Source organism: Oryza brachyantha, chromosome 8 (assembly GCF_000231095.2).
Source record: "Oryza brachyantha chromosome 8, ObraRS2, whole genome shotgun sequence".
Classification (NCBI taxonomy): Eukaryota; Viridiplantae; Streptophyta; class Magnoliopsida; order Poales; family Poaceae; genus Oryza; species Oryza brachyantha.
The window spans coordinates 3,314,357-3,331,239 of record NC_023170.2 but is presented as its reverse complement, the minus strand read 5'-3'; the positions used below and the strand labels follow the sequence as shown (position 1 = coordinate 3,331,239).

Genomic DNA, 16,883 nt, shown 5'->3' with positions numbered 1-16,883 from the left:
ATCAACGTCAACTAGGCAAATCCCATGTACAGACCATGGGTAGGTTTGGTAGATCTCCGACTTCTAAATTTAACTCTAGAAATGAAGTCTGAAGTTGAGTTCTGAAGCTACTCGAACTCAATTTCACCTCTTTAATTTATTTTTAGATTACCCCATCCCACTTTGCTACTATTTTAGATGGAGTTCTAATCATTTAATTGGGTTCCAGCTCAAGGAGAGGTAGAGTTGAAGCTGGACCATTGCCAAACAGGGGCCTATATCAGGTGTTGCTAGATAATGTCATTGGTATCGTGCTACTAAACTCAAAACTCAAAAGGTATAACCTTAAGTGAAACAAAAGTATAAAAATTTCTGAGATACAACACTAGGGCACGTAGCATCGGGAAAAAAGCATCCCAAAATATGACATATATAGGGAGGAAAAAAGAGAAATCTCAAGTGAACAGCAAAGTGCTGGAATAATGTTCAAAAGGGTCATTTTACTACTCGTGATGTGTCTTCTCTCATTTATATCTTTGGGTGAACCCTCTAAATGAAAACATTGTTTCAAATATTTGTAATAATAATGGTGGCATTAAATATGCCACAGGTATGGTGGTTGCCTTACACTGATCTATCGGCCCTCGTGAATCACATTCTTGGAGTATGGATGGAGAAGATAGCCCATATGCATGCCATTGGACATACTGGTCACTGAGAACGAATGATATATGGTAGTTAAGCCCGTCTAACGTCGTTCGCTAGCCATGATGGGTGGTGGTGATGATGATGGGATCAAGGGAGGCTAGTAGGGGCAACCCTATTTTTCACATTTACTTAAAGAATGATGTGCACCTTTCCATCAAGATTAATGTGCAGCATGGGACAGACAATGTCAGACATCACATGTATCATTCTAGCACTATGGGCACCCATCATTAAATACAGGCGATGATGAGGCCCTTCGTCTCGAAGCATTCTCTTGGTGTCCTCCTACCGGCCTTCAAAGGCATGCCACACTACCCCAATGCCTACTTGCTCCTCAAAGGGAGGGATTGGGGCATCCTAACCCCTTCCAACTAGAACACGGATAGATCTTAGGGCGCTGCGAACCGTGGGGGGACATATCACGGATAGGTTTGGTGGCTATGGTGGTGAAAAGATATGAGCAAATGGATGGTTGACAACTTAGTTACTCTGCAGCATTTTATTCCAATTAGGTTTAACACGAGTCCCAACAGTAACATTAGTGGAATTTAATAAATGATTAGTCACTAATTTTGGAAATTTTGTTTTTTTGGTTTGAGAAAGATATGGACTACGTACAACTTATAACCTGTTGAGAGAAACAATGGGTATGCGTATTGTGCGATCATAGATGGAGATGGTAATTTAGCAGCTTTATGATTTTTAATCAAACTAAAGTTTTGTAATAATTGATGGTAACTTCTTAGTAAATGCCAGAAAGAATTCTATTGTCTTAAAAAGTAAGCATCTCTAAAGGTTTAATAGAAATGTTTTGAGATTGGCAAAGTCACTGTAGGTATCTATTTGTAAAAGGGTACATCACCTACAATTGAAATAATAACTAGTCGCTTCATCCGTCTAGGTTCACAATTTCGTTTCCTCAAAATTTGTTAAATTATGGTGAACTTCAAACAAAATTCGACATAAATCTCAATATTTGGGGGAGCTCCAAATTTTGAGCTGCGAAATTCGGACAAATTTATGATCCGTCATGGTCCATCCCCTAGGATTTTACAAGGTGCAAGTGGTCAGAGTGTCAGACAGGCCATCCAGTTCATGCGAGATCTGTGTTTTGAGGGTTTTTTTTTTTTGTCTTCAAGTAGTTCATGTGAAATCTGCTTGAGATTTTAATACTTCAGCAACTTGCTAGTGAAATAGTGGGTATATCTTTTTTTTAAATGATAGCGTGTAGTTATATGTTACACATTCCCCCTTTCAAAAAGACAACCCGTTTTAAAGTTAAATCATGTAAATATTGGTTAGTTATGATAGGTGAAGTAGGATAAATGTTGCAGCTTTTCTATTTACTAGTATAATATAGAAAAACGCAATTTTAATATAAATAAACTGCAACTTCAATGTTGCTTTATTTTTAAGTAATTCAACGAATCTAAATGCACCTTTATGCTTATATAATTGGTAGAATTTTTCCTATATCCGTGAAAATGGATAAGAAAGTATAATTTTTCAAGTTTAGGTTATAATATTGTTTTATCAAAAAATAATGAAAGAACATAAGTAATTTGATATTGAGTTAGTATTGAAAAATGCGGTTGATAAATAAAATATCAACCAATAACTAAAAAAAAAATCCTATTTTGTTGCTAAGAACTTTAAGTATGAGCAACCTTCTTAATTCATAATTCAATGAAAATGACACTTGTCATTTCCTTCAAAAAAAACATCCTTTTCTTGGAAAGTAATCTTTTTGCGATCGCATAGAAACTAATTCAAAACCAACTGGTTGTGTGTTAATACATCTCACTTAGAATAAAAAAAAGTCATCGAGCTCTAAAGTCTGTGCTCGTAATTGAACTTTTGTAATCGTATCCAAGATGCATCTTCTTTTTAATTGCCTTTGTTTGTTCTTGAATCATTGTCTTTGCCCAGCCATTAAATTTATCTAATCTTCTTGTTATCTGAATAAATCACAAAAGCACAAACTTAACCAAGTGCAGAAGCTTCTCCATCTATGATACAAGAAGCATCTTAGCATCATCCATGGTACAAGAACATCACCTCCGTACTAGTATCAATATCAATTAGTAATCAATAATAATCCATTCAGGTCAGACCATACATGTCACTTTTCCACAAACAACCCCAGCCATTCTCAAAAATTCACATCTTGAGATGGGAAAACATGAAAAGCAAAAAAATTGGTGACCAAATTCCACAGAAAGAGTTGTTGGTAGCTGGTAAGGAGAGGGAGCATATTCCCAGATTGTCCCCAGATTTTCTGGGGAGCCAATAAGCCCCCAAAGAGTGGCATCACATTTTGGTCTCTTTGGGCTTTCAGGAAGATTTTGACCTCTGGGGAGAGAGAGCCTTTTGAGCACTGCTGGCTGGCTCTCTGCTAATCCAAGAGGTCAAACTCAAAAGCAGCTAAATGCTGGTAAGTAGACCATGCCAACTTGTTCTCTTGTTATCATAATTTTGCAGCAATGAATTAATTAACCCGTGTAATTGAGTAGCCCTTCACATCGATCATGCTCAAACTGAAATATGACAACTGTTTTTTTTATCCTTTTGTTTCAGTGATTTGAGGTGAACAGTAGTGTTATAGAGAGCACAACTCATTCCATTTCGACCGAAAATTAGGTTTTTACTTTACTACTTGCAGAGAACAGGACTGGTTTTCATGATCAGGCTCATCTAGAGCTCATAACCATTTTTCTTACAAAAAAAGTTCAGAAAAGTTTTTATGCTGAATTAATTAAGCAACCCAGCAGTTTTGACATCCACGAGTTCATCAGGGATTCAAACTACTTCTCACCTAGACTTCTTTCCTTGCTGAAAATCAACAATAATTAGGTTGTCCATGTAGCTCTACATCTGCCGAAAAACCAAAGACAAAAGTGGGGAAAAAAAATCTCATAGCTAGCAGCCGTTGAGGCCTCAGAAAGCTGGCCCATGGCCGTCTGTCTGTTCATGGACAGGTTAGTTAGCGACTTAGAAAAAAGATTTAAGACTGCGTCGACACTTCTGAATTCTGATCCCATTTCCTCCTTCGTCGACGTAGCTTTCGTTGCAGCCCTTTCTTGTGCACTGAACTCTTTCTTTTTCGTCGATTGTTCACGCCGTCCCCGAGTTGCCATGAAATTTGCCGCCGCCTGCGAACTCTCGTCCCGGCTTTTCTCTTTTACTTATGTTTATTTTTATCATATTTTATTTTTTATTGAGTTTAAATCGCTATGAACACGTATATAAAAATTTTATTCAAATATATTTTTCGTCATAAATATACTGTTTTTTTTTTTGAAAAACCAAAAGATGGCCCTCTCTGGCGTCGTTTTCGACGAGGAATTTTGATAATTTCTGCAGCTTCTGACGCAGGTTTTAGTGTGTTAATACATTTCGTTGTGCTTTAGGATCAGATCGTCTCTCTTGGGTGATTAATTAGCACAAAGAAGATGACAAGTTTGTGGCTTGTGACATTGATCTTTGTGGCACCAATGAACTAACTGTTCGATGTGTCTGATGATACTAACTTTGTGCACATCGAAGCTGCCGAAGAACAAGTACCTATGTCCTTGAAAAGATCATGGACAACAACAACTGTAGGGCCGTTTGTTTGTGCTTGCCTGGTGCTTTCTTTGCTCCTGGAATATTCAGATCTTGGCACTTAGGCTGGGATTAGATGTTGAATTGGATTAAAAATCTATGGTTCTTATTCAGATTTCAGAGTTAGATTGAACTGGATTAAAATGTTTTGGTTCCTGTAGAATGATTTGTACTCATTTTGGGACAAAAAGTCTAAAAATGACCTTATTTTTGGAAAGAAGGTAGCATCTATTATATGAAAATGTGATAACTTTGTGTCTCTCTAGGTATTGACAGCAACATTCACATGGCATCTACCTAACATATATATGTAGACATTGACCTAGGTGTCTTAATCATCAATAAAACTATCAAAAAGTACCATGTGGAGAGAATATATCAAGGAAAAGGTGGTTATAATACACCAGCTAGCTCTTTTTTATTTTAGAATTGTAACCACCTCTAGGCATCTAAGATGATGATTTCTTTATAGTTATATGCAAACAGTGTAGTCTATGACTATAGTCATGTGCCTTGCTTATTAATTGTTCTTCCTTAACGTTTTAGTTGCCTAATTGGATCATGTAGTGGGCCCACACATAAATTGCTGTCCATCTTTAACACAATGGCACATGTTCTAGGATTAGTTAGCCATGGAACTTAATTGCATAATTGGGCTAGCCATGAAGGTTAGGCCTGAGAGCCCAACATGCATCTGATCAGCAAGAAGGAAAGCCTGGGTGTACTACATATAGGAGTACTTCTTATCTTGCACTGCTAGGAATCTGATCATATACTACATTGATGCCAGGAACTATTGATTGAAATAGTGGATTTATTGGGTTCCATACCGAAATTCATATTGTGATGCTTTTTAACTTAAGTAGTTGCCAACTTTTGAATTTTAGAGCTTATTTTTTTTATCGTATTTTATTTTTGCTTTTAATCTTCTAAATACACACATATAAATTTTTGTCCACGAATTGTTTTGGCAAATTTTGCTGGTGAACACTCGAATGTTGTGTGGTTTGTTGGTGGATTAAAGATAGATTTAAGGGTGGACTAAAGTGAAGCTTAGGTAATAAAATGTGTCCCAAAGTGCAATTTACTCTAAATTCTTTGAAAATACAATAATGCCCCTTGGGCCACAGCTTCTTGGTGCTGTACTTGAGGTAATGGTAGATCAAAGTCATATAATGTGTAGTTAGAAAATTTAGGAGAAAATTGTAAATTTGGAAAAAAAAACCCTGAAAATTCTAAATATCTTGAAAAGTTGAAAAAATTGTAAGATATACACGTGACCAAACCACGCTGAGTAACATGTACTGGCAGAGGGACAAATTCATAATTTGAACGCATTTACTCTCTCTCCAATTAGGTCAAAAGTAATAAAATAATAGATACGATGTCAAATAAATTACTAGTTTTTAGAGCTGTCCTCTAGCCATTGTTTTTTTAAAATATTCAAATTACATAAACTTTGAATGTCCTGTAGCAAATTTTGTCATTTATTTTTTGTCCCCAGTAGCTTATAATCAGTGGTAGACCAAATGATAGGAGGACAAAAATTCTTGTTGAATGATTTGTTGTCCGACGTCTTAATATTAGCATGTTTGTTACATTGAGTAACGAAGTCCTTAAGCAGGCATTGGAAAATTATTTGCCAAATATATAAAAGATAGTACTGCACAAATTTTTAATAACTGAAAAAAAAGAAATGGGTGTATGCATATCCTAATGCATTACTGGCCCACTCAATCTTCGAGTAATGTAAGATGTGATGTTTTTTTGTCTAAGGCTGACAAGTAAATAGTTCATAACTAGTTAAAAAGGTAGAAGCTATAAAACTATTTGTGCATTTCATGTTTTAAATTGTGGATTTGAAATTGAATGCATATCACAGGTATACATCAAATGCAGCAAGATTCACCGTAACCTTACCCCAAACAAGGACAATGCACATAACATGCATCAAAGGCTATCTATTCAAATCTTGATCTTTACATCTAAATAACATGAATGGAATAATAGGTATACCAACCAAGGTTATGTTCTTTCATAGATAAAGGATAGATGAAAGATGAAAAAATATCTGATTTTTAATAGCTATTTAATGATGTAAAATCTATATTAAAAAAATGAAACGATGAACTTGTATATAAAAGTTTCTTAAAAAAATACACAGTTTATTCGTCTAGGAAACGTGAACGCAAAAACTGATAAAAACCAAGAATTATCTGAGTAAAATAACACTCAAGCAACTTTCTCATGAAGACTGAATACATGGTGCCTGCCATCATGTGTTTGACGTCTCATCTACCTCAAGACCAGACCAGAAAGACAGTAAGCCCTAAAACACCATGCTTCACTTCACATCAGAAGCCCGGAGCCGAGGCTGCGGAGACGCCGGCCACTTGCTCCTCCGGTTTGGTTTGATCTGCAGCGTCGGATCCCGATCGGACGGCCGGCAGCCGCTGCCAGCCATCGCCCGGGATTAAAATCCCAGCGAGACGGGGGAAGGAGGAGGATCGCGATCCCCGCGTTACAAAATCCCCAAATCGAAACCCCCCCTCCCCTCTCCTCCGCTTCCGCTTCCGCAACACACACACACCCACACACACATGCCGCCTCCGCCTCGTTGCGAACCCTAGCCCACCCCCCAGGCCGGCGCGGCGAGCCCCCCCTCCCCCACCCCACCCACCGTCCGTGTCGACGGGCGCGGCGAGATTGGGTAGGGAGGCGGGGATCTATCTATCTCCTTCTCCCCCCGGCACATGGCTGCTGCGGCGGCTGCGGGGGCGGCGGCTGCGGCTGGGGTGGGGCACGTGGTGGAGCGGTTCCGGGCGCGGCTGCGGGAGGAGGGGGAGGAGGAGGAGGCGGGCGGAGGGGCGGCGGCGGTGGTGCGGGTCTACGTGGAGGTGCTCTCGGAGCTCACCTTCAACTGCAAGCCCATCATCACCGAGCTCACCATCATCGCCGGGCAGCACGCCGCGCTCGCCGCGAGGGGGATCGCCGAGGCCATCTGCGCGCGCATCTGCGAGGTTGCTGTCGCTCTCCTTAGTCCTTACCCCCCCACCCCCACTCCACTCACCCGGGGTTTCTTTTGGGATGTCGTGGATTGTACTTTTGGGAGCTAGGTTTTGGGGATGTGTATGCCTCAAGAGGGGGCTTGCCCGGACTACTCGTCCAATGGATGCTTTCTTGCTGATTATTGCGAATGCTAGGGGTCGATGTGCTTGTGCTGAAACTTGAGATATATACATATTTTTTAATTTTTGGAGCCAGGCTATAAGTTTGGATTTGGTGCGCTTTGTAGATGACCTTTTTATTCCTAGGGTTTTGTAACCGCTGCATTTCGATATGTCATTTTTGTTGAATTGATGCACATAGCCACATACAGCTATCAATCAGATCAATCCCTCTTTGTAGTGGCTCGGATTGTTGCAAATTTGGTATTGGAATTCAATTCAGTAATCAGAGTGAGATTCAATAAGATTTAAACTGAAGTGATGCAAATGGATCACATGCGATTGGCACTTAGCACCAGTCTGTGATATCCAATTTGCTCTACTTATTAACTAGACTAGAATTGAGCTTCAGAGAATCAAGCATACATGGGGTAATGGCATTCGCAGCCTCCATGTGTAGTCTTTGTTGTTGCACATATTGCTTGCAGCGGAATTAGTAAACAAAATATGAACTTTGACTTACTGTTGGACGCTTGGGCAATATTGTTTTGCTTTGTGTTGTCTGCTAGTAGTCTATTAACCTTGATTTTCTTTTCTGAAGAGAACATTAAAACTGCAATTTTAAATGTCAATAATGTGAGAACTAATGTTAAGAGAAATGAGTAAATAAACTAGCAGAAAATCGTGTAACTTTATTTTAAGACTCTGTCGGTCAATTCATAAGAAACTGCTTAATTTAATTTCAATAATATGCATGCTGTCTATGATTATCTATTCATGTACCATTCCTTTGCATGATTTCTTATGCAATTTTGCTGCAGGTGTCTGCTGACCAGAAATTACCATCATTGTATCTGCTAGACAGTATTGTGAAGAACATAGGACGAGAATATGTAGGGCATTTTGCCGCTAGGTTGCAGAAGGTTTTTTGTGATGCCTACAGGAAAGTTCACCGCAATCAGCATGCTGCAATGCGGCACCTCTTTGGTACCTGGTCACAAGTTTTCCCTTCTTCTGTGCTACGAGGAATTGAGGATGAGCTTCAATTTTCTCCCTTAGAAAATAAACGCCCTGCTGCAGTATCAGATATCCGACAGTCAGAGTCGATATCTCCTAGACCGTCTCATGGCATTCATGTAAATCCAAAGTATTTAGAAGCACAACAACAATTCAAGCACACAACGTCGGTAAGACTTTTGACTTGTTAATACCAACTTGATAATTTCCTACATTTGGTTGTATGTAACTATTTTTTGGTGTGATTTAGGCATGAAATGTATGTATTTCACCGCCTAGCTTGAGATATATGCAAACTATGTGCCTTGAGTATTGCAGATTATAATCGTCATATATGAACTGACAACTGCTATGCCTTGAGATCAATTTTATAAGTTTGTGCATATTTTTTAGGTGCATCAGCCAATAACCCGAGGCAATCGGCAAATGACTGATCTGGAGGAGGATCAGATAAATGGGTTAACATCTAAAAGCTCACGAGGATGGCCGGCAACTAATTTAAAGCTCCAGGTATTGAGCGTTTTGTCTTCCTTCTTTGCTCCTTTTTTCTCAATCTTTCACTCTGTCTCTTATTACCAGTCCAGGTTTGAGACTTATAAGTCAATTGTATAGATATATGCTACTGTGGAGTTCTTTCTCTTTATAATTACACAGTAATAAATATGATGTTCAAATGGCTATCCTGTGATCACCAAGAAATTGGACCGCATAAATCCTATAGCAGTATCTATGCTAGTTGCAAATTTTGATGCACTTGTCCTTGTTTACAAAATAGAAGCAGTACTGTTGTTTTCTTTGTCATATATATATACTGATTTCATACCCATCAGCAGGGGCTTTGAAGGTGCTCTCTTTTTAGGTTGACAATGGAAAACCTTAATTTTTTTTGTTCTTTTAGGGAATAGTTATTTGAGATGGCAACAGCCATGTGCCTTGTTCATTTCTAAACCCTGCCTGTTCCTAGTCTTCAGTGAGCGCTATAACTCTTGTAGATGACTTTTGCATTTCTTGGGTAAACAGTAAACTTTCAAAACTCTGCACTTCTCAAGTCTTAACCCTTGTCCAACTTTAGGCTAATTTTGGGTGACGTGACATAAGACTGTAAATATTTTCTAATTTTTAATAAATAGCAACAACTTCAAAAATTCTTTAAAAACCTATCACTATTCACTTGTATGCTGTATTTATAACATAGGTAAATTTGTGTACAAGCAACATAAAGGATAATTTGTACCCTGACAATAGCGCTTAAATATGAAGGAAACCATATTTTAAGAAATAAGTGAACTCTCCAAAAGATTCTAGTCAAATGTGCAACTATTTTTTTTAGTTCTGTTATGGTAATGGGACAGGCCCATACAACAGCTTAGGCATGATAAACAAGGAATAGGAAAAGGATAAGGTTCTAGAAAGAGATTGGATTGGTTCCTATAATGTTAGAGATTAGTTCCTTAGAGCATCTCCAAGAGATGTCTAAAATTGATCCCTAAAACTGAATTTTGGGAATTGAGCTAGAAAATATATCTCCAACAGATTACCAAATTCATTCCTAATATTTACTCATGACTAAAATTAGTTCACTTGTGTCCTAAATTTGGGGCAAGAATACTTGTTCCTAATACAAGTTATCCAATTTTAAATTTCTGTTTGAGGAGGGTGTAATTTTTATGCCCAGTATTTTTTTAGATGAACCCAATATATATAAAGGACCTCCATGTACTCTATTATAAATCAATCAATGAATCTCTAAAGTTAGCCCTAAGCCTCAGAGCCTCTTTTAGCTCAGCAGGAAAAAGCCTTGCTGGGCTATTAGAGGGCGAGTGCCCTATCCCTGGTCTTCGAACCCTTACCCTAGATAGAACAAGTGCAATCACTGTTTGTAAAATTCAAAAACATATCCCAAGGATGAAACATTTGAATTTCCAAAAAATTTAAATCACTTATAAAGCCAGAGGCATATTGTTATATTTGAAACATAAATAAATTAATAGCACTGCAGCATAAAGTTTGTTTGACGCATGAAATGGTATTATCTTATTACACAAATATTTTTAGGGGAAATGTAGTTTATTTAACTCATAAAAATTTTGCTAGATTGCAAATGCTGCATAGAGCATGTGACAGTTTTGTAGTATTTTTTAAATTTATTTACTAAATTCGAAATTCAAATTAATTTGCAGCCTTTCAACACTTTGCCATGTAAGATTTTTGTCTTTAAAAAGTCAACTTGCCAAAACAGTTTAAATTTGGGCCAGGGATAAAATGTGCATGGTAGTGAAAGTTCAGGGTTGAATAGTGTCTGGTTTTAAATTTTGGTTGATTTTTAGACTTTATAAAATGTATTTTTTTTCAAATGAAGTTTCCGCTTAATAATTTGTATTTCACTTCAAGATTTGAAATGCTATTGCTACTTATTGCTTCGAGTCTGAAAGGAATATAATTTGCCAGTCCTATCCATAGGATATGCACCTTTTACCTTAAATGTAATATGTGATTATTGCTTATAACCTGTATTTAAATCATATGGACAGAAATCTGCCATGCCGTATGCTGATGGTCTTGATCAACAAGAGACATTTCATTCGCATACTGGAGGACCATTGCCCAATTCAAGAAGAACCATGTCAAGATCACCACCTCTTGATGTGCTCCCTAGAAATGCATCCCCCAAGAGAGCATTGGAGAGGCCGCCACTATCCCATTCTGTTCTAGGACCTGACCCTAGAAGGTTGCCCGATCGAAACGGTTGGTTTGATCGGAAGTGGGCTTTTGAGGATGGTGCACCACGGCCTCCAATGAGCATACTTGATGAAGAATATAGGAAACAAAGTGCAAGGGAACTTATTGATGCTTATGGAAATTCTCAAGGAAAAGATGTTGATGAAAGGCTTTCCAAGATGCAACGTCTAGATTCAAATGGCATGGCAAGCAGATCTACTGCACAAAAATGGCTTGCTTCAGAGGAAGAAGAGTATACTTGGGAGGATATGAGTCCTACTTTAGCTGATCGAAACAGGACCAGCGTGCCTTCTTTACCTCTTCCTGGATCTGTGAGAGCTGGATTTCCTGGGCCAAACAGCGTACTACTGGAGTCTGATATTATGAGGCACAGTTGGCCAGCCCAAGCTCCTCGACCAGCAATTGATGGCTCAGCACTAAATCTCGAAGATAGGATTCCTGCTAATGGGGTATGCTTCTCTGAACTCTATTAGTTATGATTAATATTGCTAACGTCTGAAATGCTCTTTGCTTCGCTTAGTGCCTTCATTTAATATTTAATGAAACAATTTCAATTAATATTTGACCTCTTGCTTTCAGGGAGGTGTGCTCTTTTAATTTTCATATTTCCAATGTACTATGTTAACTCTTCTTATAAGAAAAGGTTTCCAATAAATTTTATGCACCTACAATTCTACATAGTTATAGCTTAAAAGATTACAACAATGCATTTCATGTCGAGTCTTCCTTTTATGGTGATACTCTTCAACTCAAAGCAATACATGTTTGCCCAAAGCTATTCTGTTTACTTACATATTCTATTAATTGGAGGCATTAAACACATTTCTGTAATTTATGTATTTGGTTTCAGCATTTCAGAACTTTGGTGCAAAGTAATCTGTACCCTCTTTCACCAAGAGGTTTTGATAAATTTTGCTACTGTATATTGTATGATTATATGCTATGCATAGGACTTGCACATGATATCCGACTAGACAAGATTCTTCAGTAATTAATTCTGATTTTATACACTATATATTCCTTTACCATTTCATTACCATAATATTGTAAGGTCAATATTTTGTCCTTGCGATGAACAAAATTCATGGACAGTTCTACTTATAAGAACCGATTGCTATAATGTTCTGAATATACTGTAATTACTCTTTAAATAGCATTGTTTTTTTCCAGCCTGTTGACAGAGCCGCCAATAGGAGATATCCAGGCAATTTTGGTGTTCAGAATGGAGCCTTTTTAGAATACCAGAGTTCTGAACATACTCTTGATCCTGGGAGAACTGCCATGCCAGCTCCACCTTGGCAGCAGACTATTGGTCAGCCCTTGCGGGTACAAGCACCCCAACCTGCATCAATTCTGAATAGAATGCCGCTGCCTACTGATAGTGAAGTGCCAGTCAAGAGGTTGGCCACTGGTGGTACATATGATGCACTGAATGTAGACATTCCTTTGTTGGAGAAGCACAGGTCCTCACCTGCTCATGCTCCAATGGAATGGCCTCTTCATACACAGTCACTAACTATACAACCAACTCCATCTGATACCAGACATCCTAGAGGTGCAGCAGATAGTCTAGATTCTAGGCCATATATTAGTCAAGGAGCCAATTCATCTGTTTTTGTTCCACAGCATCAATATGATGCCTTGGATCGGAGAACAATAAACACTGATGATTTAGCTCAACCATCATATCAGCATCCTGATTTGTTGCCATTGAATCAACAAAATCAGGGCACAATTTTGGGAAACCAAGCTCAACCTCACCACCCGCCGCAATTTCTTCCCCATCCTCATTCTCACCTTCAGGAGACAGTTAGAAGCTTTGCACCCAGTATGTCTGTTGCTCCACAAAATATATTCCAAGGACAAGGAGGTAGTGCAGCTGTTCCTCCAGTTCCACTCCTGCCAAGTTCTTTTCCTGTACCACCTGCAGTGGCACCATATGGCTTGCCATCTATGCCTGGATTTCCTCTGCCATCATTACCTTCAGGGCCACCTCCTCCATCTCAGATAGGTCCATCATCATCCCAAGTTGGGGGCCCTCCATTTGTCTCTGGATTGTTAAGTAACCTTATGCAGCAGGGTGTAATTTCACTGCAGCCACCCAGCCAACCTCAGGTACACCTCATTGCCAGTCTCTGATATTGTCTTATTGATATGCATGCAGTTAACTCTGTGTTTACATTATACCTGTGTATTTAGGATTCTGTTGGCGTTGACTTCAATGTTGACCTCAAGGTACGGAATGAGTTTGTTATTAATGCTCTATATCAGGATCTTCCAAGGCAATGCAAAACTTGTGGCCTTCGTTTTAAATGCCAAGAAGAGCATCGTGCTCACATGGATTGGCATGTTACGAAAAACAGAAATTCAAAAAATCGTAAGCAAACTTCACGTAAATATTTTGTCACTGTGGGTGAATGGTTGAGAGCAGCAGAAACAGTAGGAAACGATGGCGTTCCTTCTTTTGAGCCTGCCGAACCAGTTGCAGACACGAAGGAAGAGAAAGAATTGGCTGTTCCTGCAGATGAGGACCAAACTGCATGTGCTTTATGTCAGGAACCATTTGAAGATTTCTATAGTGATGAAACTGAAGAGTGGATGTACAAAGGTGCAGTTTATATGAATGCACCAGATGGCAATGTTTATGCTCTAGACAGGTCGCAGTTAGGACCTATTGTCCATGCTAAATGTCTGTCTGGGCCAAACAATACTTAGGCCGGCCTAGTTGGTGGTGAGTATCTATGCATTTCGTTTTGCTGCCCGCCAAAAAAGTATGCTGAGCTTGCAACCTCACTATGAAAGTATAACTTGTTGCTATTATATGCTAATGTCCATATGCTCACGTGTTCAACTATGGTTATATGCTGTGATCATATTTTATCTGACTTGATTATAATGTTGGACGTGATATTGGCATCTAATACCAGTGATCGTGATGGTATTTGGTTCACAGGGCATTTTCTTCATTGGTTGGGGACACCATTTTACCTCGTTAATATATGATTCCTCATTCTACATTAGTATTCTTTTTCTTGTGAAGTTCTCCGGTTCTTAAATTGTTTAACACGAGTCTGTATCTACACATTTGGGATATTCTATTAATCTATTTGCATCCCTGTTCTAAAGTCGTGTACTCATTCTGAACCTTTCACAAATCTGCTGGTTCAGTTTTCAAATTCCAACCCTTCTGGTTCCCTTGATCCTGTGTTGGGTGATCAGTTATTCACCTTGATGATTTCTTTCGTGGTACATTTAGTACAGAATAAATTTTCTTTTGATAGATTGATTGTGTCCGTGTATCATAATCTTCCAATTACCACTAATACTAATGGGTAATCATAAGTATATATATTTCATGTGATGTGCATGGCAATGATTATGCCATAAGATTTCTTGCCCTTTACTGTCTAGGGTGGCCAGAACCTTTGGCATGTTTTGGTCACTAAGTAAAATTTCATGAATTAATTCAGTATATGGTATGTGGTTGTGATTACCTTGATTGTCGTTATGACTTCTTACCTATGGAACATGTTTGCTCATGATGTGCAAATGACACATTGTGCAATGCATGCTAAGGATAAAACAATTCTAGTGCTTTTTAAAAATGAAAATTGAATTAAATATTTTTCAAATGGAGATATGAATGGTCAATTGTTCTACAATCTTGTTATCATGCCATGCTCCTTTAAATGTTTCCTGCTCACAAAGTACAGTTGAAAAACCCGACATTCTAGACACAAGAAAAGAGATTCCTAATTTTTTTATTGCCTGCGCATTTGGCAGAACACTGCTCACGGTCATGATGTTCAAAGGAAGATTGGGTTTGGACATCTATGCATATTTTAGTAGTGCTATGAACAACTATCCTACCTTCATGTTATGTATGTTATTATCATAATTTTTTATTGCCTGCGTGTTTGGCAGAACACTGCTCATGGTCATGATGTTCAAAGGAAGATTGGGTTTGGACATCTATGCATATTTTAGTAGTGCTATGAACAACTATCCTACCTTCATGATATGTATGTTACTAGCATACTAGAATAGCATTAGGTCAAACAAATAATTTATGTTTAACCTAATACTCAAGATGGTCAGTTTCATAAGAATTTGCAGCAGTTATACATCAATTGATCAAACTAGCTGGTCGCTTAAATGTTGGACCTACTGGAACTTAGTATTCTTTGTTCAGAAATGGAAATAATATATGCTCCCTTGCGCTTTCTTGTTAAATGATTTGTAAGACAATGTTTTTATGATCTCGCCCCTTTTTTTTAAAATTGGCATATATGCTAATTCTGTGTTTGTAATTCATGGAATATTAAGTCCCCAGACAGTTACTATTGGGATTTATACATATAAGCACTGAGCAGCATAATTTTGCATTTAATACCAATAGAATGTGATGGCTTCAGCTTTAATCACCTTTGGGGCTAATTGTTAGCACTGTTGATGTTATGCGGGAAGTTTTGTATAAAATGATTGGTCCTTCTGAGGTTACTCTGGGTTAAGATGCATAGCCAGCACCTGTTGCTTCTTGACTTCACACACACATGTATCTGTTGTTACACATATTTGAAGTTTGCCAGCTGCTTAAACCCTTAAAAGCTCATCATTCAAACAGACAATGTTTTTGATATGTTGCTTGACTTAACTACTTTCCAATTTATCTGCAGGTACTCTTGCCTCATTTGTTTCAATTTCGTTGGCTGCGGCTCTTGACAAGACATGTAAACTACTGGAGAAATCAGATTTTGGTATGCTTAGTTTTTGAATCCTCATTTGACAACCGTGGTTGGCATAGAATGTTCATGTGATGATAGTGTACAACTGTAAAATGCCTTCTGTAATATAGTGATTGAGCACGAGCATTTGCTCAACCGTCACTATGGTGCATGTTCAATCGTTTGGTCCATCTCTGATCTCTCAGATGCAGTGTGCTGCTTTTCCATTAACATAGTATATATATTGAAATCCCATGTCTAGGTGATAGGCAGTGCAGTTCAGGACGGTATTATCACTCCACTGAACTTGCGAAACAATATCTTTCTTTCTTGTTGCTCTTCTCCTTTTGTGCAGGACAATCAGTCGGTTAGCTGGCTGGTAACTTCAAAAATCAAAAGGCACCCAAAGCGACCAAAGGATGGAAGCAAAATCAACAGCTTAATCTCCAGAGTTTCGAATGGAGGAGCTACCGAGCAGCTGCCTCTTCTTCCTGCCTTTTATCTTTTTTCATACCCTTTGGTATGGGGCATTCTAGCATTAACATGACAGTTTCTTTGGTCGCATGTATGACTCATCTTTCTGGATATGTTTGCACATGTCAAGTTCAGACAAGAGTATTTTTAAGTATGCTATTTAAATATATTTCTGGAATTCTTGTACCTTCGTTGTTATTATATTTCTGTCCTGTTGCAATTGGTTACAGGAATATCGGACAATACGTCATGGTCTAAACTGTATAACTGTGATTGTACTAAGTAACCTTTTGCATTTCTCAACTCCTTCCGTTCCATATTACTCCATCCGGCACCATATTACTCTATTTGGCGGGAAATATTTGTCGTTGGTTCAGATGACTTTTGTGTATAGTGCTTTTTAGCTGTTGCAAACATGTAAAATTCACTGGGGCGAGTAAAGTACATTTTAAAAAAAATCATACTTGTTTAT

General features: G+C 38.3%; 1 protein-coding gene across 2 annotated transcripts; it reads left to right on the top strand.

Moving 5' to 3' along the window:
- Positions 1-6,995: 6,995 nt before the first annotated feature.
- Positions 6,996-16,664, top strand: LOC102714667 (polyadenylation and cleavage factor homolog 4-like). 2 transcript variants are annotated; one of them, XR_005812309.1, is made up of 8 exons: positions 6,996-7,310; positions 8,279-8,644; positions 8,868-8,984; positions 11,006-11,662; positions 12,384-13,328; positions 13,413-13,944; positions 15,890-15,970; positions 16,293-16,664. XR_005812309.1 is itself a non-coding variant. In XM_015840028.2 (7 exons), exons 1-6 carry the CDS (start codon positions 7,044-7,046, stop codon positions 13,926-13,928), a joined length of 2,868 nt encoding a protein of 955 aa, XP_015695514.2. In that variant the 5' UTR covers positions 6,996-7,043; the 3' UTR covers positions 13,929-13,944; positions 15,890-16,177. The 2 variants fall into 2 exon arrangements, 1 of the variants encoding a protein (XP_015695514.2); XM_015840028.2 differs by lacking the exon at positions 16,293-16,664 and having other exon boundaries at positions 15,890-16,177.
- The last annotated feature ends 219 nt before the right edge of the window (positions 16,665-16,883 follow it).

What these genes read in the sequence shown, in the direction of transcription:
- LOC102714667 (XM_015840028.2), top strand. Translation starts at nt 7,044, where the DNA reads ATGGCTGCTGCGGCGGCTGCGGGGGCGGCGGCTGCGGCTGGGGTGGGG. An exon ending in CAACTAATTTAAAGCTCCAG is followed by an intron (nt 8,985 to 11,005) that starts GTATTGAGCGTT and finishes TCATATGGACAG; the next exon opens with AAATCTGCCATGCCGTATGC. An exon ending in ATAGGATTCCTGCTAATGGG is followed by an intron (nt 11,663 to 12,383) that starts GTATGCTTCTCT and finishes GTTTTTTTCCAG; the next exon opens with CCTGTTGACAGAGCCGCCAA.